The 23,430-nt window shown below is 37.5% G+C and overlaps 1 protein-coding gene across 1 annotated transcript in view; it reads left to right on the top strand.

Moving 5' to 3' along the window:
* The window catches only part of POU6F2 (POU class 6 homeobox 2), a 256,644-nt gene extending 233,587 nt beyond the window's left edge, over nucleotides 1–23,057 (top strand). The window contains exons 7-9 of the mRNA XM_066323042.1: nucleotides 6,210–6,378; nucleotides 14,760–14,928; nucleotides 18,170–23,057. Coding sequence (XP_066179139.1) covers nucleotides 6,210–6,378; nucleotides 14,760–14,928; nucleotides 18,170–18,674 — 843 coding nt within the window. The 3' untranslated portion in view covers nucleotides 18,675–23,057. The remainder of the gene's footprint in view (nucleotides 1–6,209; nucleotides 6,379–14,759; nucleotides 14,929–18,169) is intronic.
* The last annotated feature ends 373 nt before the right edge of the window (nucleotides 23,058–23,430 follow it).

Genomic DNA, 23,430 nt, shown 5'->3' with positions numbered 1-23,430 from the left:
AGCAGCTGAGGCACAGAAAGCATAAAATACTGTTCACTGGAGGAATATGAGGAAATTGAATTATGCACTTACACATTTAAAACTGTTACTATAATACTATTGTAATAATTACAATAATTTACAATTAATTATTATAAATCAATAAATAATTGATAATTAGGGGTTAATGTATTGTCAATAATATTGTTGTTATATTGACATTATATCCTTCCTGATAGGGGTGGAAAATTACTTATGTAACTGATTTGCACATAAAATTAAATCTTCTGCATAAGTCCAGCTATATTCCCAACCTCATTTAGCAAGCTGAAATACCTTCAGTTACAGTGTGCTTTGAAAGTAGTTGTGATTCAGTAGAAAGGCCTTGAAAGAACTTCAGCAGATGCTGTTAAAGTCATGCCCCCAGTTATGTCCACAGCACAGTCTTCTTTATGGGCGGAGTATGTACACAGCAGTTTGAACCTACGGACTTTTTCTATATTAGTTTTCAAATGTAGCTATTCTGTCAGTCTAAGCAGTGTGTACAGACACCTTTTATACTGTATGCATTATACTACACTATAGTGTACTCTGCTGGGAGAGAGATGGCTTTTTAAGTATCAAATAACTTTTATATTCAGATTCATATATGCAGTTACTTGAATTTATTCGAATAACCTGAATTAGGGTGATGGGGTACAGTATTTGTGAAATACTCTGTCACAGTTGACTGTGAAAGGGATTTGGCATGAAGGATGGGGACATGTGTATTAACTTGTCCTTTCCATTTGCCAGAAGATTTAAGAAAATCTTTGAAGCTCATACCTGCTCATCCAGTATGAGTAGATTTGAAAACAAACTTCATTTGCCATGGTGCTCTTGAATCATGCAGTGTCCTCAGCATGCCATTACTCTTTCTCAAAATCAAATGTATTTTAGGAAACATTTTAGGAAATGTATACAGAACAGAGGACACCATTTTCAAGAAAAACAGAAGCATGAAACAAACTGTAACAGTACTGTAAGGCATTATGATGGAATTTGAAAGTGTTTGGGAATGCTTTTTTATATCAAGATATTTATTTTTCAGACCTTCCATGGGCTTAAGGCTTTACAAGAGCTAATGTCTGTATTTCCCAGGATGAACTAGCCGGCATCAGAAAAAATTGAAAATCTTTATTTATAACATAAAGGGAATTGCTGAACATGTATTTCTTGCTCTTTGTACCACTCCTCTTAGTTTCATCTCTTCTGCCCTTTTTGTTATACTTGTCTTTTTCACCTCTGTCTTCTCTAATTTGTTGTGTTTCCTCATCTCTTGGATTTCCTTTTCACTGAATCATAGAAAAATAGGAATGGAAAGGACCTGAAGAGGTCATGTAGTCCGTCTCCTCCCCCTAGGCAGGATCAGCTGTCCCTATATCATTCTTGACAGATGTTTGTCTAACTTGTTCTTAAAAATCTTCAGTGATGGAGGTTCTCTGACATCCCTAGGCAACCTAGGCCCCTCTCCTTAGCATTCAAAAGGTCTTCCTGATGCCTGACCCTAGCTTCCCTTACTGCAATTTAAGCTCATTATTTTCTTCTCCTTCCCATTAAGTCCATATTTTGCCCTTGCTCTTTGTCCAGACTCTCTGTAAAACCAAGCAGCAGCTCTGTTATGATATTCTGTCAAAAGGCTTCTAGATTTCCACTTAGTTTCTTTTCCTTTATTTTATGCTAAATACCTTGCTACCCTATCACTTATATGCAGCTTTCTGTATGCAGAGATCAACATCCCTGATCTCATAAGGCCTTTAGCACAGAATTCCAGTCAACCATCCCAGGCATAGGAATACCCTACATACATAATTTAAGAACAAAATTCAGTCTTACAGACCTAATTAATTTTTTTACCTCTGCATTTATCACTCAATACTACCTTCACTGTTTCCAGCACATTTAAAGTTTATACAAAAGCAATACAAATAAGGCCCTTTGCAATTTTCAGTTTATTCTTATAAAGTGTTATAATGCATTTTTCACTTCTTGTATTCACTTCATCCCTCTAGCTGTAGTGTGCATACACATATTCCTTCCAGATACTGATCACTGTTGCATACAGTCATCACTTTGGCATGTCTACTATATCTATCTACACAGAATGGCACTTACAGCAACAGTTGCTATAATTTCTGTGCCTCTTTCTGTCTTTGGATGGAAAATGCACAACAGTCATAAATATAATTCATATCATATATACATGTCCAAAATTGGCAAAAGTCAGCTATTGCAAGTTCACATTGATTCTGTCATCTAGAATCTAATTCATAACCTAATCATTGCCTCTCCTTAAGGCTATTTCTGGAGTGGAAATTATAGTGGATAAAAAGAGAGAGTATTTTAATGCAATTTCATGCCACAGATAACTATCGTTGTTTTTTAAGCAGGACATTTACAGCTTAACCATCATGTCTATGAAGCAGAGGGTGTGCTGGAAATTATGTAGGGAGTGAAAGATGGAAACCTCCCTCAGTCTTTGGTCAAGTCTTAAGGTGACTCTTCAGCCTCTTCAATCCATTGCTCACTTCTCTCTCACAAGCACGTGGTTAGAAACCAACCCGTAAATATCCCTTATATATTGCTGTTACACCTAAGGTTCCTGTGAATCCAAACTTCACTAGCCATATTTCTTTATGCCCAGCTAAATTTTGAGAATTTCTTGTGTTTGTTTAAATATTTCTGGACCTTCAACCAGAAAGTTGCCAAGCTTCTGGGTATTCCAGTTACGTTAAAAATATATGCATAGTACAAAACAGGTGCGGAGACTCAAACACTTTCTAGACTCAACCATCATATTATGCATGTGCTACATAGTGATTCTGACTGTGTGCATACCTTGCATGCAGAGCTGAAAAATGCAGAGTACCCTCTCATTCTAGAGCTTCCTGGAGGCTTCAGCTTTATTGTGCTTATGCTCAGTAGTTGAACTGTTCAGTGACTGTATGTTGTAACATAGCGGGAAAATGTTGTATTTGCTCTCTCCCTGAGAAATACTGATGGGAAATGGTGTAGAATCATAAAAAAAATATGGGTGGAAGTTCAGGGTTCAAGAGATCATCCAGTCCAACCTGTTATTCTCAGGTGGAGTAGCTATTCCAGTTTTTAGCTAATTTGGTCCTAACCACTGCCATAGAAATGCAGATTCAACCATAATCTATGCCAGTGTTTCACTGTCACATTAGATAGCTTTTCCTAGCATCTAATTTGGACATTCCAGATAACTAGGCCTCATTCTTTCCGTTAGGAAATATAAGACAGAATAATTATCTCCTCTTTCCATTAGCTATGCCTGTGTTCAAAGCAGGCAACATATCCTGAGTGGTCTTCCCTCCTTTAGATGAAACATGACCAGTTCATTACCAGTTCATGAAGACCAGGTGTCTTCATAAGCCTCAGTTAACTCCCAGGCCTTCAGCCATTCTAATTATTTAACTCTAGTTGATTTTAATGAAGTCTGGCACCTACTGTGGAATCCTCCTCTGCAGAGGTCTTTCTAGGGCTCAGGAAAAAAGAAGATCCACTTCACAGGCACTGCAGACATCACTCCCACTCACATGGCTTGGTATGGGAACTGCCTTTATTTCACTTGGCAACACCACAGGTTTGCAGCCTGCATGTTTATAGCACAGAAACATTTTGATTCCTAATCCTGTAATCCAGCTGTTTACTCCAACATAAGTTTAGTAAAGATATTCTCTGCTCCATCATCCAGGTCATTAAGAAAATACTGAGTGGCGCAGAATGAGGACAGACTTCTGTGAAATATCATGCATGCACACTTCTGTTTCCACAGATACTTCATCCTGAGATTTGCTTTCCAAATTGGCATTCATTCTGCAGCGATTTCACCAAAACTATGCTTCCTTAGGTTATAAAGAATGTCACATGAGGGAGTGTTGAGACTCTTGTAAAGTCAAATCACCTACTGCTTTTTCCCTGTCCACAAGGCCAGTTACCCCATCTTACAAGGAGATCAGATTGGTTTGACACAGTTTGTTTCTAACAATCCATGTTGTCTGTCGCCAACTTGTCTTCTTGCGGGTGCTTACAAATTGAAGATTATTTTCTTCAGTACTTTTCCATGGTTGAAGTTCAGTTGACTGGACTGTAGTTTTGCAGATCTTCCTCTTTAAAGATAGCTGCTGCATTTGTTCCTCCATCCTGACAGATAAGCACTAACATCTATTAGACTGTTCCACATAGTGTGAAAGCACCTAACTCATCTAAATATTTATCTTCTCTTTCCTGGGCTGAAATCTTTAGTTTTGCCAGAGATTCCCTCAGACAACAGACCCAGACCCCAAACACCTGCCCGTTTCATAAAGCTGCAGTCTGGATATGATGGGGATAGAATGCATGGGCAGGCATGCCTGGGCACTTCTGCAGTGTTCACAAGAGGCCAGCCCTTATAGTGGGATGTTTCCTTAAGAAAAGATAATATTAAAGTAGGCATTCTGGGTTGGGAATTCTCTGTAGATAAAATCCAGCTGCTGGAGAATTTTTTTAAAGATGCTCACTCCTTCCATGAGTCTAAAAACTGGAAGCCTTTTAATCTACTTCTCAACTGTTATCCCCTTGATAAAGTGCCAGTTATATTTTTTAAAATGAACTTGATAAAAAATTCCTAGATATAATTATTTTACTAATTCATGAGGAAGTCAGAATACACTAAAACTGGCCAAATAAATAATTATCATTATTATTAAAGATTAAATCAAAGTTTCTTCCTTCATTTTCTGTTTATTCTTCCATATAGAAGGTAGAAAAAGAACCTGAATTTTTTTCATTCTTAATGAAAATGAAAAGACTCTAACAGGAATATCGTAATTACAATAGTTCACATATATTCCATAGAAAGTGCCATCTTGAATGTGAACAGATACATTTATCTACAGTTTTACACAATTTGTTGTCTACTTAGCATCAGACATTTCTATGTCTGCTCGAGGATAATACATATAATTTGTGTTACCAATGAATGTAGCTCCTTTTCTACAGTCAATTTTTCAGTTAGATATCAAAAGAGAAAACCTCATACTCCTTAGCATTCAAGAAACAGATTTTAATTACTGACATCAAGCAAGGCCAAATAGGCCTTTATCTCTCTCCTTGTAGAAAATGCAGATAACAGCTGCAGTGAAGTGAAGCCTTTTTAGAATATTTTTATGATCTTTTTTGATCAATATCAAGAATCAAAATAAAATAAAGGTATAATAAGCAGCAGTCACCAGAGTGTATCAGACCTGTATTACTGTATTTTCAGGCTCTGAAAAGACTGTACTGGACTACTAGAATTCAATTCAAAACTGTAAAGTCCACTGCATGCCTTCATTTTGTAGAGAGACTGTCCTTCGCATTTTCTGAGAGTTTTGTGTGAAAATCAGTATCAGAGAATGTTCTTAGATTTCAACCCCACAAGAAAGCATACTATAGACTGAATGGATTGATGGTTCTTTCCATTCTCCTGGTAAACAAACAAAGACTACACTCTTGTAATATTTGTTTAAAAAAAATTAGAAAGTCAATTAATGTACCACAGTGTATCATTTGCATCTACCATACTCCCTAGACTTTTTTGGTATGCCTTACTGGATACGATCTGAGTGAATGGGACTCGGAAGTCTCCAGCTGTGTTTTAGTCAAAGACAACTTATCCGTTTCCATGATTTTTGTTTGTTTGCCAGGTTTGATGTCATAAAACAAATCATTGATTCCAGTAGGAAAGGGATTTTGGCTTGGTTTCTGTTATCTTCCCCATCCCCGCTCTTCTTGGCCCTGGTCCTGCAGTATGAAAGGACCTCTGTGAAACAATCTTGGTATCTATGAGAATCCACGTAGGGAATAAAATTCTGCTTTCATGAGTCAGAAAACAGGTAAGGATATGTATTTAATAAATCAGACTCCTACTGTAATTGCCACAGGTCTCTTATCACCCGTTTAAAAAAAAAAAGTATTTACCTTCTAATTAGATTAAGTATCCAGTTACACTGAGTAAAACTGAATAGAAAAACAATATTTGAAACAGCTCAGATTGCTCCTGCTCTAAAGCTGTCAACTGAACAAAGCCCATGGTGTTTGATGCTTCTATGTGATTTGTTCCCCGGAAGTAGATGAGTGGGATGGTGCATTGCAAGTTTCCTATTACTGCTTCACTTTCTAAATACCTATTTTTACATTTTAATGTATAGCTCCATCAGCCCTCCCAGACGCAAGTGGGACAAGCAGCCTCACAATCCAATCTTCTGCATTTGGCTCACAGTCAAGCATCTATGTCTCAAAGCCCAGTTCGTCAGGCTTCCTCTTCTTCCTCCTCATCCTCCTCCTCTTCAGCTTTGAGTGTTGGCCAGTTAGTCAGCAGTAAGTATTGCTCCCTGGCTCTCCTTAATTCTCCCTTCTGTTGGTTCTCCTGTTCTCCTTGCTGCTGAGTTTTCCAATCTACTTTCCCTCCTTTTTTTTTTTTTTTTTTTTTTTTTTTTTTTTTTTTTTTTTGTAGTATGTAGTAGATTGTATATTGCTAAATAGCTGACTCTCACCAGTGAGAATTATTGTCATGGATGGGGCTTAACATAAACATGCATTGAGAAATTTAATCAATGCTGGAAATGGTCATAAAAATGGTAGCAGCAGACATTAATTGACTCATGAGGGCAATTTTTATAACTGAAATGTAGTTTACATTTTTTCCAAGTTAGAAGTTTTTGAATCAGTCAATATAATGAATTACATTTCTCAGAATTGGGTGGGCAAACAGGTACTCCTACTTTTGGTTAATCTGCTTGTTTGTTTGCTTGGTTGATGTAACAAACAATTTTACAAGCCCTAATACTACACAAATCCAGAGTGAGAGACATTTCTTGCCAGAAGAAGCTTACAGCATTTAAACAAGGATGAACTGGAACATGTTGGGGAGAAGCATACTGCAGTGAAATAACTGAGTTCCAGTGTTAGGATTATAACAGCTGACCTGAACAGCACTTTTTTCTAGATAGCACAGTTCAGAGTCTTTACTATCACTTTATCAGCATTATCTTGGTCTTTACATAGCAAAAACTAAAGGCTGATAGTACACATAAGAGGCACTAACAGTTTTTGCACATCTGCAAAAATCCAAGTGCTTTGGATGATCTTGTTCTATGATACTCCATGTACATATTCCAAGTAGGCAAACATTATAAGTTATGCCATATTGGTAATGTAAAATATGTGACTGATACGAGCTTATGAAAGGCTTGGAGAAACTGTTATGCAAGGAAAAATGTGAAAAAATCTTGGTTAGATTATTTCAGAGATTGTTTACATGGGGAAATAACTAGTAGAGCTATAGTGGTAAATTTATGCTGATATTACTCCCAGTGGGAATACTTCTGTTCTGAAATGAAAATATCTCCATGTAGATACAGACATAATTCTAGTGATATAAATATTCTGCTATTTCTCTGTCAGTAGTAAATTTTCTTATGTAGACATGCTTGTAGGAGGAAGACAAAGAAGAGGTTTTACATTACAAATACCTAAAATTTACCTCTAGTCCATGTGGGCAAATTGAGCAAAATAGCCAATACAGAGTAAGTTATTTTTCATAGCTAGTCTAGAATAGCTCCTCTTTTGGACATTCTTATTTAAAATAAATGCAACATGGAAGAAGCCCTGTTAAGTTTACAGGATAAATCCATCAAAAGTTAGGAGATGCTTTAAAAATAGCTTTTTGTTCAACTGTATGCAATTCCTCTTAGAACATATATTTCATTATAACAATACATTGTAATGATTAAAATCATGCAATCATGATTTTTATTTTTTTCTCATCCTGCTTTCAGTGCATTCCCAGTGGAATTGTCCTAGAGATGTATCAGAATTACTAACACAACAGATGGGCTGTTGTGTTAGGGTGTATCTGATTCACTAATCTGTTCCCTAGTTTGCATAATATTCTTACATACAGTAGGAAGCTGTAGAGGAGTGAAGGATGGTCTTGCCTAAGGCAATAGAGGACTGAGGAGCTGAAGTCTTCTGTCTGCTATGTAATTCCAGTGCAAGGCAGGCAAATCACTTAAAAGAGATTTTTCACAAGTGCTCCCTCAATATCCAGCTTGAGACTCTGGACTTTAATTTACAGAAGAACCCGGTACTCACAGCTGCAATTTTAAGTACACTTTCATTGTGGAACTGTATCAAGAACCATTTAAAGACAGTCTAAAAACTCATTTCCTACTTGACCTAGACTGGGTACCCAAAAATGCTTCTTCCCTTAATATCTGTCCATTTCTGTGTGAATGAGAAGGGGAAGACCCTCATCTTGTAGAAACACAAGAAAATAAATTAAGATTTTAAAGAAACCATAAGAGCTCAAGAGATGTCTTTAGTGAAGAGCTTTAATAGGGGTCTGGGGCCACACACTGAACAAGTAAAAAGGCAATACATCAATCAGTTCATCTGTAATGAAGGACAGTTCATCCTGTGCACTGAACAAGGCACATGAAAAAGAACTAATAATCCAGGGCTCAAAGACTATGGTACACTGTGTTGTGGGCTGCTGTAACTCCAGCATTTTGTAGCTTCTGAGTGTTAATTTGTGCAGCTCTAAGGATGTTCTTTAAGCTTCATTTTTTACACAGATAAATTTCAAGGTTGTTCAAAAGCAGAGTAGTAACATAAATCAGTCATATAGTGAGATAATCTTCATGTTTGTAGTTGGAAATAGGAGATGTGTTGAATGGATTGAAAAGCTGATAGTTCTGTTACCATCTTGTTGGTTCTGCTCTAAAATAAGCATGCTGTGCTTATGGGTTTGGCTGAGAGTAGAGGAGTACGAGGCACAGGAATATCAGTCTGAGCACAACTGGGAGATATATAAATAAACACTGAACTTTTACTTGATCCTCTCAGGCTTGACTCCATCCACTACTTGTCTTGTTCTAGTCCCATTAATTCTTCACACTGTTCTCCACGCAATCTGCTCTCCCTTTGCCTCCATGCTTTTGTTCCTCCAGTTTTCTCCCCGCAGTCCTTTCGTCACAGTTCATAATTACACAACTTCTCTTCCCATTTCAGTTCCCATTCACTCGCTGTCTCCAGACCATATCTGTACCTTTTTACCAGCCTTTTTATTAGGTAGTTTCTGTCCTCCTTTATATTGTCCTATCACTAGTGCTACCTCTTTTTCCTTTTTTTCTTTCCTCTATCACAGTGGGTGGTACTACTCTGCACAGTCAGGCCCTCTCTCCCTGCACTCCAAACACTCATCCCTGCTCTTTAATAATTTTCAAGTTGGGGTTTTTTCTTCTATTGTATCTTTTTCTTTAGACTCAAGGTTAATTTTTGCCCCCTCTTCATCCAAATCCTGCTGATGCCACTCCCACCCTTTCCAGCAGCCATCAGAAGAGTGTGAAAAGTGATCACAAAGAAGAGTGCCAAGTCAGTCTTCCTGTCTTAACTGCAGCCCTATCAAAAAGAGTTAAAGGCATAGGAAACTTTTCATAAAATCAGACTGATGAAGAAGTTGCACTTGGAAGTTAACTCACTAGAATTCAGATCTTAAGAGATTCCAAAAGAAAATGTTATTGCTAGGGATCTCCTGACAAAAAAAAATCCACATTAAACATAAATAAAATCTTGTGGAGCTGTTTTGAGTTTATGCTTCCAGCTTCATCCAGTCTCTGCTATTCAAGACTAATAGAATGAATAGCATGAGGGGCAGATCAGCTCACTTCTGCTGTTTACATAGTAACCTTACACAGATAGAAGCAAACCAGTCATCTCAATTATCCCTAAAGGCTGTCCAGGATCCTGCAGAGAGCACGTAGCCACCACAAACTGGAGCTAACACTGCATGCCTAAGCCTGTTTGAGCTGCCACATCAGGGATGGCACAAGAGAGCTACCTAATGTTTTCTAGTAATGCAGAAAGAGCCTACAAGAAAGAGGAAAATATGGTCAGTTCAGTGAGGAAAGATCAAACCACCTGTGTAATGAAACATGAAAAAGCAGATGGGATCCTTTATGGCTTTTCCTTCGCAGTGATAAACCAGTGATACTGTTTGAACAAATAGTATTAAATGACCTTTGTGAGTTTGAAAATTGTTTCATGTGACAGAAAATCCATTTGCACAAAACTGTGGCTGCACATGAGGATGTAGACAGAAAGTCATCCTTGTTTTATTTCTTTACAGAATCTGTTCAGTTCCTAGATGCAGATCCCTGAAGTGCAGGAGCACCTCTTTGTCAAGCCTGTGGCCTTCTTAGTATCTCAGCTCTCATACTGGCTGCAGAGCTTTGTATGAATGGCCTACAATTGAAATCCAGTGTCTGAAAGTCCATTTAAAGTCTTTTAGTAGGATGAGACAGGCAATGGGTCAGTGTTTTTGAGAGAAGTCCTTTGGCATGAGGGCAGCAAGAAACAACTTGTGGCCTCCTGAATCTATCTTTGATTTCTTTATTCCTCCTGAGGCAGGAATATTGTTTCCTTTTCCTAATTTCTTAAGAAATTTTAGTCCAGACTTCTGGAAGAGGTCCTGGAGCTGAGTACCTTGGCAGAGATTTGCTATATTCCAGAAATAGTTGCTAAATATAGCCAAGTTCATGTAAAACTAGTTACATTTAGCCACAGCTTCAATTAGTCAAACTGCATACAGCATCCTAACTTCAGCAAGTAATTATTTGGGGAAGATTCTGCACACTGACTACAAAGAGAATAACTCTCTTACAAGATGTGTCTTCCCATCAGAAAAATTATTAAAGTACAATGAGAAAGTCATAAGAATTCTATTAACTGTAATGTTCCATGTCCTCGGGTTTATTACTTTTACTTTTCATTCTATTGATATTTTCTGTATGATTTTGCTTTTTTTTTCTTTAACATGTTTCTTAATTTCAGAAAAGTCACCTTACTTCTTGTTTTTAATTTTTCTTTCTTTTATTTCTTGTTCTTTTTTTTCCTTTATGTTGTTGTCTTCTTTATATCTTTTCCCTTTTCTCTCATCATCACCCTTTCATCCCTAACCAGCAACAAGTGCTAATTATTTTGGAGACAAAACATAACAGTTATTTTCAAATAAAAATATTTTAAAATAAGTTCTGTCTAAGCAAGGACTGCAGGATTCATCTCTACTCTTCCTGTCCCTTCTGTGTGATTTCTTTGTACTGTCTAATCCTATTTGTATTCTCTTTTGTCTTCTTTGTTTTCTCTCCTTTCAATTCTACATCTTTATTCCTCCCTTTTTTCCATTTCATTTTTCTCTTCTGAAATGCATCCTTCTGCTCATATCTTTAACTTTTCCACCATATGTTCTCTTTGTGGAAATCACTGGTTGCCCTTCGTGCTCTGAGACTTGTGTCTCCATGAAGTTCCTTTCATCCTCTCAAATTCATTTTAGTGTCATTTGTTACTATGAAAGTAAAATGCCTCCCGTAAACAAATTATTCCTCTTTTTTTTCCCTTGAGCTCCACACTGTTTTCCATTATCAATGTTTTGTCCTGCCTTTCTTATCCAATTTACTTTCCATTGGACCTCTTCAGCTAGCTATTTCTCCTTCTGTCTGACTGGGGAAATCATCCTCCTGTAATCCCTCCCATGGCAGAACTCTGTGCAACACAAATTTGGTTTCTCCTTCAGGGTGCACTGATTTCTCTGTAGCAGCTCTTTCCCCTAACTATTAAAATCACAGCATATTTTCACTCAACAAAAAACTCATCCAGGATTTTCAGAATTCAAAAATGGGAGAAGTATTCCTTGAAATAGGAAAAAACAGATTTCAATGCAGGAGAGCCTGTGGATTTAATTTCTTCCACACCGCTCATTTATCTTCATCATCCACCAGGAAAACTGGTGGAATTTTAGCTGATTTCCTTTTTGTTGTATGTACCCATATCCTCTGAAATGGTTCCAGACAACCCTCTGACCCTTCTCCAGTGCCCACTAATTTCATTGGCAACCACTGTTTTCTCATGCAATAATGTAAACTTGGAGTCTTGAAATCCATTATTGTAGATCCCAAACACTCAATGTGTTTGGTATTCTCTATTTTCCTGCTAGCACTGGGATATCCACTTAATTTAAAAAGAACCAGATTATTTACAGTTTTCAGTAAGCTACTTTTCCTAAAAATGTGAAGTGCACTATATGTTCAACTGTTCTGAAAGCTCAGAACTTGTTAAAACTTCTTACAAGTCCATAATCTCTTTGAATATGTTTATGTATGTGCATGTTTAGACTACAGAGTCTAAGACTGTATTGGTGGCATTTTAATGCAATAGAGTAAAACAGACCAATGATGATGTCAATAGAGTTGTCTTCATAGCACTATTTGTGTTTTAGGGCGGTGACAGAAGACAAGATTTGTGGATTTCAAAGGGCTTTGAATCACACCCAAAGTAGAAGTGGTTCCAATTTCAGATGTTTTTCTCCCTGGAGTACAAGATAAAGCATTTAAGTGTTTCAGTCTATCTGTTAGTACTTTCCTGTTACCAAAGATTCTATGAAAGAATGAAGCCATTTTCTCAACAGATATTTCGACTGTATACTACATTCTGCTCTCATTTTATTGAAGGGCATCACAGGTTTTTTCGCATCTCAAGGAGAGCTCAGCCTAATATTTCCCTCATTCAAGTGCCATGCTCACTGTTGCCAACAGTGCCAGATCATTCTAGATCCAGGAGAACTTGGCAGAATTTCTTTACAATTTCTCCACGATTAGTTTTCTCACTTCCCTTTTTATTCCTAACAGGAGTTGGGGAGGATTATGGGTGCCAGGTGCCATAGTTCGCTACTTTGAAAGTTCTCTGGGAGCACCTCAATTGTTCTTTGCTCCATTCTTAACAGCCTTAGTCAGAGATCTTAAAGTGACAGGAGGAAGGAGGTGAGGAAATCACCATTTTAGTGTATTTTACTCAGGGGAGTTTTTGAGGCCAGTATCATTTATGATATTCAGTAGAGAGACCTAAAGGACAGATAAGTATGCAGCTCCGTTCTGTGTCTCTGAAATTCAGAATTGGTATGCTAGATATGATGTAAGCAGGAAAATGTCATGCTTCTAAAGGCAATTACTCTAAAAACCTCAGTGGCCACTGTCACAGCACTTACTCCTAAAGCAAACAATATGCACCCTAGCTCTGAACTGAATGAGTGCATGGGTGTGCAGGTGGCCACAAGTACAGTGGTGAGAACAGCAGAGATGATTCTGAGTGTGGAGTATCGTTGAAACAAGGTTCACCCTATGTGCATATTTATCTGTCTGCATAGTTCATGTGGTCCCTGGTTGCATACACAGGAATTTTAAAAATGTTATTGCCATTTCTGCTTCTTACACTCAAGCAATAGAGTAAATTTATATATCAGAAAACCTTTTTCCCTCTATTATTGGACAAAAAGATTTTTTTCATGGGATGGTTTCCATCACAAGGAAATTTTGCACAAGGTTTATAAACCCCTGAAAATAAAAGCTTTGCTACTGTAATGCTGATAAGCCCTTACTAGAGCCAAACTAGCAGGAGCCGTTCTCATATAGGGTTCAGAATGGTAATGTAGTCTGGCACTGTCCTTGGACAACTGCTTGCATTTACAGAAATTCAGGGGTTATTGTGCTGCAGACTTTTTACCTCTGAGTCTGAGAAATGAGGTGAAGAACGATAGAGATGTCTCACTGGGAGAATGACTTCACTACCTGCAGGATTGCAGAACATTTTGAAATCTTCTACCATCCCAATCCCATGCTGTCTCTGAGTTTGGCAAACGCTTTCATTTAGTCAGGGATCAGTAGCTTGGGTGGAGGGCGGGGGGGATCAGGGAGGGGGGGGGAAGTTCCATTCTCCAGCTGTTGTGTCATTTCCCTTGATAAGTCCTAAATTGACCGAGTTATCCAGCTCCAAAGGAGCTTTTCTGTGGCAGACATGCTTTATTATGTGCCCTTTCAGGGGCAAAGGCTTCTGTGTCAGTAAACTGCTATAGAGAGGAAGGACAGATTTATTCTCACAGCATCATAAGCATTATCTTCTGAGGGGCTAATGTAAAAAAACTGCGCAGCATTACCATCCAAAACCAGTGCTGCTGCTCCTTGATTATCAACCTGATAGGAGGCAGAATAAAAAGCTTGAAAGGCTGCTTCTCAGAAACGCGTATTTTAAAAGACAATTTTTAAATTAAGGACATTTTAAAGGCAGAATTTTTTAGGCTTGTTCATTTGCTGGGTTCTTTTGGACATTCTGTGGCAGTTTAGATTGGGTATTGTGTAAAAGGAAAGAAATAGTTGTGAATCTTCTTATCCGACATTAGCTTTAGTTAAAGCACAAATACTTGATTTCAGGTTAAAAACCCAACAGCTCATACATTTATATATAGACCTCCCCACAGACTGGAAATAAATATATTAACACCAATCATCGCACTATGTGATTAAAAGGGAAAACAGGGAACATGACTCCTCAGTGCAGAGAAGACTTTGCAAGGCACAATGGCAGTGAGGAGCCCAGACACATCCTCCCTCTGAGGTGAGCTGGCCTTTGTCAGGAGTTCAGCAGAGGCATATCTTTGAAAATCTTCCACCTGCAGACAACTGCAGCCCAGTCAGCATCTTAGCAATCTGAACACACCTGACAAGGCAAGTCTGTTTCTGTTTGGGGAAGAAGAGAAAGGATCAGTATTTAAAAAAATAGAACTTGAAAGTCTTTACAATGAAAATGGCTGTAAGCCTGTCCCACTGATACATGATGCAAAGAACTGACATGATTAAAAAATATCTCAACAGATCCTCAGACAGCCACTGGAGAGGTGGATGGGGTAAATCTGGAAGAAATACGAGAATTTGCCAAAGCTTTTAAAATCCGGCGCCTGTCCCTTGGCCTGACACAGACTCAAGTGGGCCAAGCCCTAAGCGCCACCGAAGGCCCAGCCTATAGCCAGTCTGCCATCTGCAGGTAACAATTTACATCATAAACTCCTATACTCTCTTTGTCCTTAATAGTGATCCAGGTTATTGTGAGGAACGTGCTTGTGTTTGAGTCTCATAACTTTAGAGTCTCTTATTTAACCTGATATTAATTAGGCAATGATGTTGTTGTCTGGCATATAAATTGTTCTTATTATCTATCTTTAGAGTGATTCTGGTCCCTGTTTTTCCCCTCCTTGTCTAAACAAGTGAAAAACAATGTTCCTGGCATAGAGACTTAATTCTGTAGATGAGTTGGAGATCCTGCTGATGCTGGATAAGCACCAGTTGACCCTCTTCATACTGTGCCATTTTCTACAGATAGGGTTACTGAACGAATATTTCATGGCTGCATCCCTGCTAAGTTAAAACCTGTATTACTGTTGTTAGCACTTCACGTAGAGGATGTTAATGATGATTTACCTAGGCAACACAGAAGGGAAAAAATAGCTTTCCTGCTATCTTGTAAATAAGCAGCTATTCATCTTTTATCACTCAAATATTTACTGAAAAACCCCAGACAAACCCATGTATGCAAAGCAGAAATCTGTCCTAATCATAAGAATTAATAACACAGTCTTGACAGAGTGAAAGTAGAAGAAAACACCTTATATGCATGTATGTGTGTTACAGTAATCCCATGTTTATGCATGAGGTAACAAACACACTTAGGTAACAGCTTTTTCCTCTTGGGCAATGCCTTATGGTCCTTCTCCATCAGTGAAAGCCAAGAAACCAACTCTAAGCTTATTTAAGTGGATTTTGTTCTTGGTGATCCATGAAATGCTCTGTCTTTTTAGCTGCTCTTTATACTTTTAATGTATTCCCCATAGAATGGAAGTGTACTTTTCCTGCAGTTAAAGACTAAGGTTATAAATAACATCAGTATGGGGTAGTGTGCTTGCAGCTCACATTTTGCTCAATGATTTCCCATAAAACCCATTGATTGTTGTTAAATACAAAAAGCTCCATAGGATCCTCTCACTTCTATGTTCTCCCCTACTGTTTTTTCTTATAAGATACCTCCCTGTAGAAAATAACCTTTATTCAGTCTATACAAGGATACTACTGCTGGGAAATTTGTTTCAAGACTTGTATGTCGTTATACCAATCGTGTCCTGCAGTAACAGCACTAGCAAACAATGCCAATGATATGAATGCTATTGCTCCCTATTGCTAAGGATTAATTTAGATTTTGTTTTTTTTGGTTTTTTTTTTGTTTTTTTTTTTTTTTTTTAATTTCTTTGTGGTCAGTTGGTAAAGAATGTCTAAGATGTATAGAGTTTTTAGCAACTGACAGTTTTTTGTAGCATTAAGTTGCTGTTTATCATGCTATACCTTAAAGGGACACACATTTCCTTTACTTTTGCCTAGTTTGCTGTCTTCTTATTACTTCCATCTACCTCACACTTAGAGAAAGCTCTGGGAATGGTTAGACCTTTTACAGAGGTCTCCTTGGAGGGGCAGGTTGCTCAGAACATGAGATTGGGTGCAAGAGCTTGTCCCAAATACTAGCAAGGTTACAGTTTTTTTAATTTCCTTTGCCCGCTTCAGATGGACACCATTTTGGGTGTAATTACATGCCATGACTGTGCATTTTTTGTTAAGCTGCTTCAGTGGCAGCATGTGTCCCTCAGAAATAGTACATTTAACTTTTTTTCAGATGCAACAAAGGAGTTTCAGTATGAACTCCAGGTCAATGGAAGGGGCAGTAAGGCAAGAAATTTGAACAACCAACTCGAAAAGTAGAATCTCCTGGTCGCTTATGCAGGAGCAATATACCACGTTGATATGTTCTGCATGCAAAGAGCAGCATTTTCTTTAACTTGAAACAATACATTCTAAAATACATCCTTCAGCCTGAAATATCACTGGACACCAAGGAATGACACCTTGCAGTCAATACCACATTAAGATGTCAGGCACCAGTTACAAATTCTTTGGAGTATTATTATCTGAAATTATTCTTTGTCTTATTCTTTGTGAGAAGTGATTTGTTTCTTGCTGGAATATTTTTTGCTGCCTCCACTTGCTGAATGGAGACACTAAAAATGGCCAGCTCCAGCCACCAAGTTTCTTTGCATAAAGGGATTCATTCAGTTCCTCTCATCTCCAGAGCACTCTGTGATTAGTGGTGGTGGTGCTTCAGCACCACCTGGGCTGGAGAGCACAGCAGCAACATCCAGTAATTGTTGCCTTTCTGCTGCATTAAGTACCACAACATACTGAGTGGACAGAACAAAGTGGGAAAACAGAAATGGATGGCACCAAAGGACTTGGGTTAAGACTTTTTTAATGTGTAGCAAAAGACAATAAACTCAGTAAACGAAAGAAACAAATACTTATAAAACTTGAAACATGAACTCTGCTCTTCTGCTTGTTTTTTAAAGGATTAAAGTTTTGTGTGGCTGCTTTTCCAGATATTTTATAATATTTGTAAAATCTGGTTTGGCAAAAGACTTTTGATGGCAAAATAATATATAGAAGACCTCATTTATAGGAAATGATATCATTCTGGTACAGTTTGCAGAAATCCCACAATAAAACTCAGCTTGGTGCCACACCATATTAGTAGACTCTTATGCTGGGTTTCATCTGGAAAACATGAGTCTGTCTTTGCACATTGTGGGGACAGCAAGATAATTGCAAAGTGTCCAGCTGTTTCAGCTGAACACCACTGTGGCTATGGGAATATTTTTTCCAACCCAGAAAAGGGATATAGCATTAACTTACAAACAGTGAAAATTGCTGAAAAATGGAAAGAAAACCTGATATTTGGAGGCTAGTATTTGCCACTGGTTTTTATTATTAAAGCTGTGGTGTTTGGATGACATGGGATGGGAAGGATAACAAAAGGATTAAGCACAAAGACAAGATGATTAAAGCAATGCCTTTGATATCATTTCCTGTAATTAGACTTAGTCTTAAGGGTTTTGAAGATAATCAAATATATGAAAATGTGATTCTTAACCTGTATTATTTAGTGTACTTGGAATTTTGATGTAGTGCTCATTTTGTGTTAGCTTAAATCTCTAGCTATCTATATTTATATCTATATCTATATTTATATCTACATCTATATCTATATCTATATCTGTATAGATATACCTATCTGACAGTTTTCGTAATCTACTGTAAATTACCTCTGCCAGTCAATTAGTCAGGCAGGCAGGAAGTCCCACCCTGGCAGAGCATCAGTGTAAGACTCTTCTTTCTCAATTTTCCCTCAGACACACCATCCTGAGAAGCCACTTTTTCCTACCACAGGAAGCCCAAGAGAACACTATAGCTAGCAGTCTGACAGCCAAACTGAACCCTGGCCTTTTGTATCCTGCCAGGTTTGAAAAGCTGGACATCACCCCTAAAAGTGCCCAGAAGATAAAGCCGGTGCTTGAGCGGTGGATGGCTGAGGCTGAGGCCCGCCATCGAGCAGGGATGCAGAACCTTACCGAGTTTATTGGGAGCGAACCATCCAAAAAGCGCAAGAGGCGTACCTCATTCACGCCACAAGCCCTTGAAATCTTGAATGCCCACTTTGAGAAGAACACGCATCCCTCTGGGCAAGAAATGACAGAGATTGCAGAGAAACTGAACTATGACCGGGAAGTAGTTAGAGTTTGGTTCTGCAATAAGAGGCAAGCACTGAAGAACACAATTAAACGTTTGAAACAACACGAGCCCGCGACGGCAGTTCCTATGGAGCCTTTAACAGACACTCTGGAAGAAAACTCCTAAAAGCAAAACAAAAGCCAAATCACACAGAAAAAACCCACACCAACTGAAACATGTCCATTTGAACTCTGTGAAAATACCTAGTCATCACCCTTGTAAGTAAATGACTGAGAAAACTACAAGAAGGACAGAACAGTTTATAAATGTCCGTGAGTTTTCCTATTTAAAAAAAAAAAAAAACAAAAAAAACCAAAAAAAAAACCACAAAACAAAACAAACACAACAGAACAAAACAAAAAAACTCCCACAACACTTAAAGTGTGTGTGGTAGAATTAGTTCCCAAAAAAAGAAAAAGCCAGTTTTTTTTTTAATGGACTTAAAGTAAACCAAATAACTGCTTAATTTTTTTCTGTATATTATGAAAATATGAACACATTTTAAGGACAAAATAAACAAACAACAACGACGACGACCAAAAAAAAAAAAAAAAAACAAAAAGAAAAGAAAAGAAAAAAGAAAAAAAAAAAACTTTTATCTGTTTAACAGAGAATACAAGCCTGCCACCTGGAGGAGTGATGGTAGCCTTTCAGGTATCAAGTGCTGATTCACTATGAAAACTATTAACCAAAGTCAGAAACATGGCATTGCAAACTAGATTGTTAGTCTACTCCTTTATGAGTGTAAACTTGTGTTACGAATTTTTACATTTGTATTTTGCAAAAAGGAATATGGGATTAATTTCTTTCATCCTTGTTTGTACCTCCTGCTGGTGTGTACAAAGCCATTCCATAGTAGTCACGTCGTTTTCTTTTCTTTTAGTCAACAGTTTTGCAATCCCCCAATGTTTGGGTGCCAAAAATAATTAATTTTTATTGTGATTTGTGGAGTTTGGTATTTCTCTTCTGAGCGTGTATGTCTTGGTTTGCATTTATTTTTCTGGTTTTTGGTGGTTTTGGTTTTTTTTTTTCCTGATTCTATTTGCTGCCTCCTCCCTTCCAATTCATTTTCCACCCCTTCCCCAAGCGCTCCAAAACCAGTACTATTTGAAGAATTTTAAAAAGAAAAGTGAGATCTGAACACTTTTATATGCTGAAATGCAATGAGGACAAAGAAGGATTAGACTATGTCTGATGGACTGTCAAGCCCACACTGAACATTGTGCTTTTTGTCAAATGTGTCGCTTGAGATTTTTCTGTCCTTTGGCCATGAACCTGGAGAGGTTACCAAAACTAATTTTGTAGTATAAATATAAACTGCACACTTGGTACAGTACTGTGTCTATATTATGGTTCTATTCGAAGCAATTTCTCTCCAAAGCCTGCTAGCCAAAGAAATTTCTTGAGGTTCTGATGAAAACAAATGGACAGGCTGAGAAGTGATGAGGATGTTTTGATCATTACATCACTATAGACAATTTCGATGGTAGTGCTTTGTTCCTTCTGCCTTTTTTTTATGTCATATTGATGCTTGCCCTGTTGACTTCTTTAGTAGAAGGATGCGCTTCTGCAGGTATTTGCTGTGGTCACTGGCTAGACTAAGCAATTGGGACACAGGGAAAACTACTGAATGTCTCTTGATAATATAAGGTGGGTCACATGCAATATGATTCAGGCGAACTGATTTTTCTTTAACAAGAAACACAGTTTGTCTCTGTGGCTTCCTTTTGGATTGGACAAGCATCTGCTAAAATACTGTGGTCATTGGACCTACAAGCATACCAAGGCTCAGAGGCAGAGAAAGGCGTTGCAGGTTCTTGATGGGGTGTCGTCTGACCTGTGAAGGTCATCTGCAATCTTCATCCTCTGCTCAGTTATGCTCGAGCCTTTGGGATTCAGGCCACTGTTAGGGTAGAAGCTGCATCTTGATCAGGTCTTCCCAAAAGATAACATCAGATAATGGTTCAGCTCACTGTAGAGATGGTAAAATTCTGCTGGTATAACTCCTGATTGCATTTCTTGACCTCAGAATGGTTGTGCTGGATTTTTGGTGATCTACCTAGGATGTGGAAGGAACTTCCTGAAGTGCTGGAGTCTTCAAATAACACCTCTCTTACTAAAGAGTTTTTGAAAACTCCAGGCTATATCTAAAACTTAGTGAAAGAAATAGACATTCATTGATTTCACTAGGCTTTGAATCTGGCCCTCAGTATTTTATTAATGGGATTTGCCTTGTAAATGGGGGATGTATTGCATGGTTGGGGGAGCTTTATGTTTTCAGAGACCTTCCTCTGGGCCAGAAGCTGCTTCTAAATGTGAGCACTCTCAAAGGTCAGTGTTGGAGCACACTGAGGATCCAGTACTCCAGGGTGGGCTCATGTCCAGCAAATGCATTTTAGACCTTAAGCTTCACCAGGGTATGTTTAAGGATGTTTTCAGTCTTGCTATTATGAGGAGGAGTGTGACAATTGTTATTGACTCTTTTTCAACTGTTGATATAACAATAACTGCTGGGGTAAAAACCACCTCAATAACCATAGGCAAATTGTGACAGACAAAACAGATGCTTTATCCAAGCTGAGCATGTAAATTAGAGAGTCTCACAGTAACATCTGCCCCTCTGAGTTTTCTTTTACCCTCTCTCTCCATAGATACCTATATCCTCAGAAATATCTGTGTTGTCTATACCAAACAGCCCTTAAGTAGTCACCACTGTTTAATCTACATAACAATCAGACCACCATCCAGAAGCCAACAGGAAAGCAAGGATGAGTAAATCATATTTGGAAGCAGTCACTCCTGAAATCCTACCCATGTCTCCAGAACACTCCGAATTGCCCAGTTATTAATGCCACATGCACAATTATATGTTCAGTCATCCTTAAGGCTATACCCTCCCCCATTCCATCCCCACCATCAACAGCCTGGGAACAAAACCATCAACCATTCTTTGCCTCAAAACTAAATTTCCAATTCTCCCAGGGACTGCTCTAAATTCTGTGAAGAAAAATCCCCCAAGAAAAAGGTTAACTAAACACTGTACGAAAGATACTAAATGTTTAAAAATATGCTGGCCGCAGTTATATAAGCTCTTTTCTGTTCCAAAGTACATATCAGAAGGATATAACTAGGACAGTGAAAATGTAAAACAAATATAAATTGCCAGCATGGAAGACAAAATAATGTTCATCCCACAGTCTTAAAATCATTCATGTGCAGTGATTTTTTTTACAGTTTTCTAATTTTGTATTATGTTTTGTAAATTATTTATAAAGTGTTGTATTGCTTCTCATATTAATTTTTTTATACACAAATTTTTGCTATGAGGCATAAATGGTGCCTGAACAGATTCTTAGGAAGATAAATTATGTGTGAGTCTTACATCTTTGGGAGGGCCATAAATATTTTGTTTTGTTTTGTTACTGGCAACATTTCTGGTTCCCATTTGTAAACAATTTTCATGTATTGATAACATTTGAATACCTTTTAATTTTGCATGTGACCAAAAGGTAGATTGCTACCAGCAAATGAAAAAAGTCTCTTCGGTCATATGTGAAGGTTTGATGGTTTTCCACTTTGTTGATAATTGCTTTATATATATATAATATTATTTGAAAAATGAACCAAGGGTTCACTTACTCTGCTGATTTTGTCTTTTTCTGTTTTTCACTAAAAAGCTATTTTGGACAGTTGAAGAAATCAAATGCATTCAAATTATTCCAATTTCTTTACATTATTACTGAAAAAAAAAGAAAAAAAAAAAAAAAGCCAAAAAAGAAAAAAAAAAAAGAAAAAAAAAAGAGGAAAAAAGAAAAGAGAGAGAGAACAAGGAAGCAAAAAAGGAGCTAGGAAGGAACAAGTAGAGGCGTATCAAAGAACTCAAGCTATAACCAAAAAGAAATATGTAAAATGCCTTTGCTCGTCTTCTCAATGCTGGACCAAAGCTCAATGTATGTAGGTATATGCACATTGTATAGATATGGCTAAATGTTGCTGACAATCTCGCAATACTAAACTGTTACTATTTAAGAAAAAATACAAAAATAAAACTGTTCATCAGTGTTTTACCTCAACACTCTACTTGTACCCAGTTATTGACCAACATTCAAATAAGAAGATAGGAGAGGAAATTGATTTCCATGTCAATGTTTGACTGTAAAATCTGTTTGGAAAACATTTTGTAATGAGCTTTTTGTCACGTGGTTTGCTTGTTTCCAACTTGAGACTATGTGGGGCACATTTGTTTATTTATTGTTAAAAGTGATATTATTACTATTATTATTATTATTAATTATTATTATTACTATTTTTTTGTTTTGTCCTTTGTGCTATAATCTACAGAATGGTCACCAGGGTCACTTATGAAGCACTGCAAAGAGATCTGTTTTTCCATGCATGGAGCATGCAGGGGGAAAGATGGCAGTACAAAATGGACTGTACTGTGTTGTTAAAAAATACAAATAAATAAAAAAGGAGTGGATATGGTGGACTTGTGACCAAAAAAACAAACTGGATATTTAAAAGCTCCTTACTACTCTGACTTTGAAACCAAAGCTGATTTATCTGCCAGGTTGCTTAACATGAAAAAAAAAAAAAAAAACTGACAAAAACTGTACTTAATCTAGAGCAATATCTGTATGGTCAGTAAAGCTGCACTTTGTGTATTTCTTAACAGCTTCAAATCTGTCACTTTTAATTTGTACCATAAAAAATAAAGAATTGTTTGACATGAAAAATAAGCTCCTTTCATGTTTGTCTTAAATCTCATGCATTATTCACATTATCCAAGCTCATGTAATTTCACATCAGTTCAATACAAAAATAGTTAAATGCTTGAAAAAAGGAGGAGAAAAAATCCATTTGCACTGTGGAACATAACTTT

This window comes from Sylvia atricapilla, chromosome 1 (assembly GCF_009819655.1).
Source record: "Sylvia atricapilla isolate bSylAtr1 chromosome 1, bSylAtr1.pri, whole genome shotgun sequence".
Classification (NCBI taxonomy): Eukaryota; Metazoa; Chordata; class Aves; order Passeriformes; family Sylviidae; genus Sylvia; species Sylvia atricapilla.
Note: the sequence above shows the minus strand (reverse complement) of the source record. Positions and strands in the feature narration are given on the sequence as shown.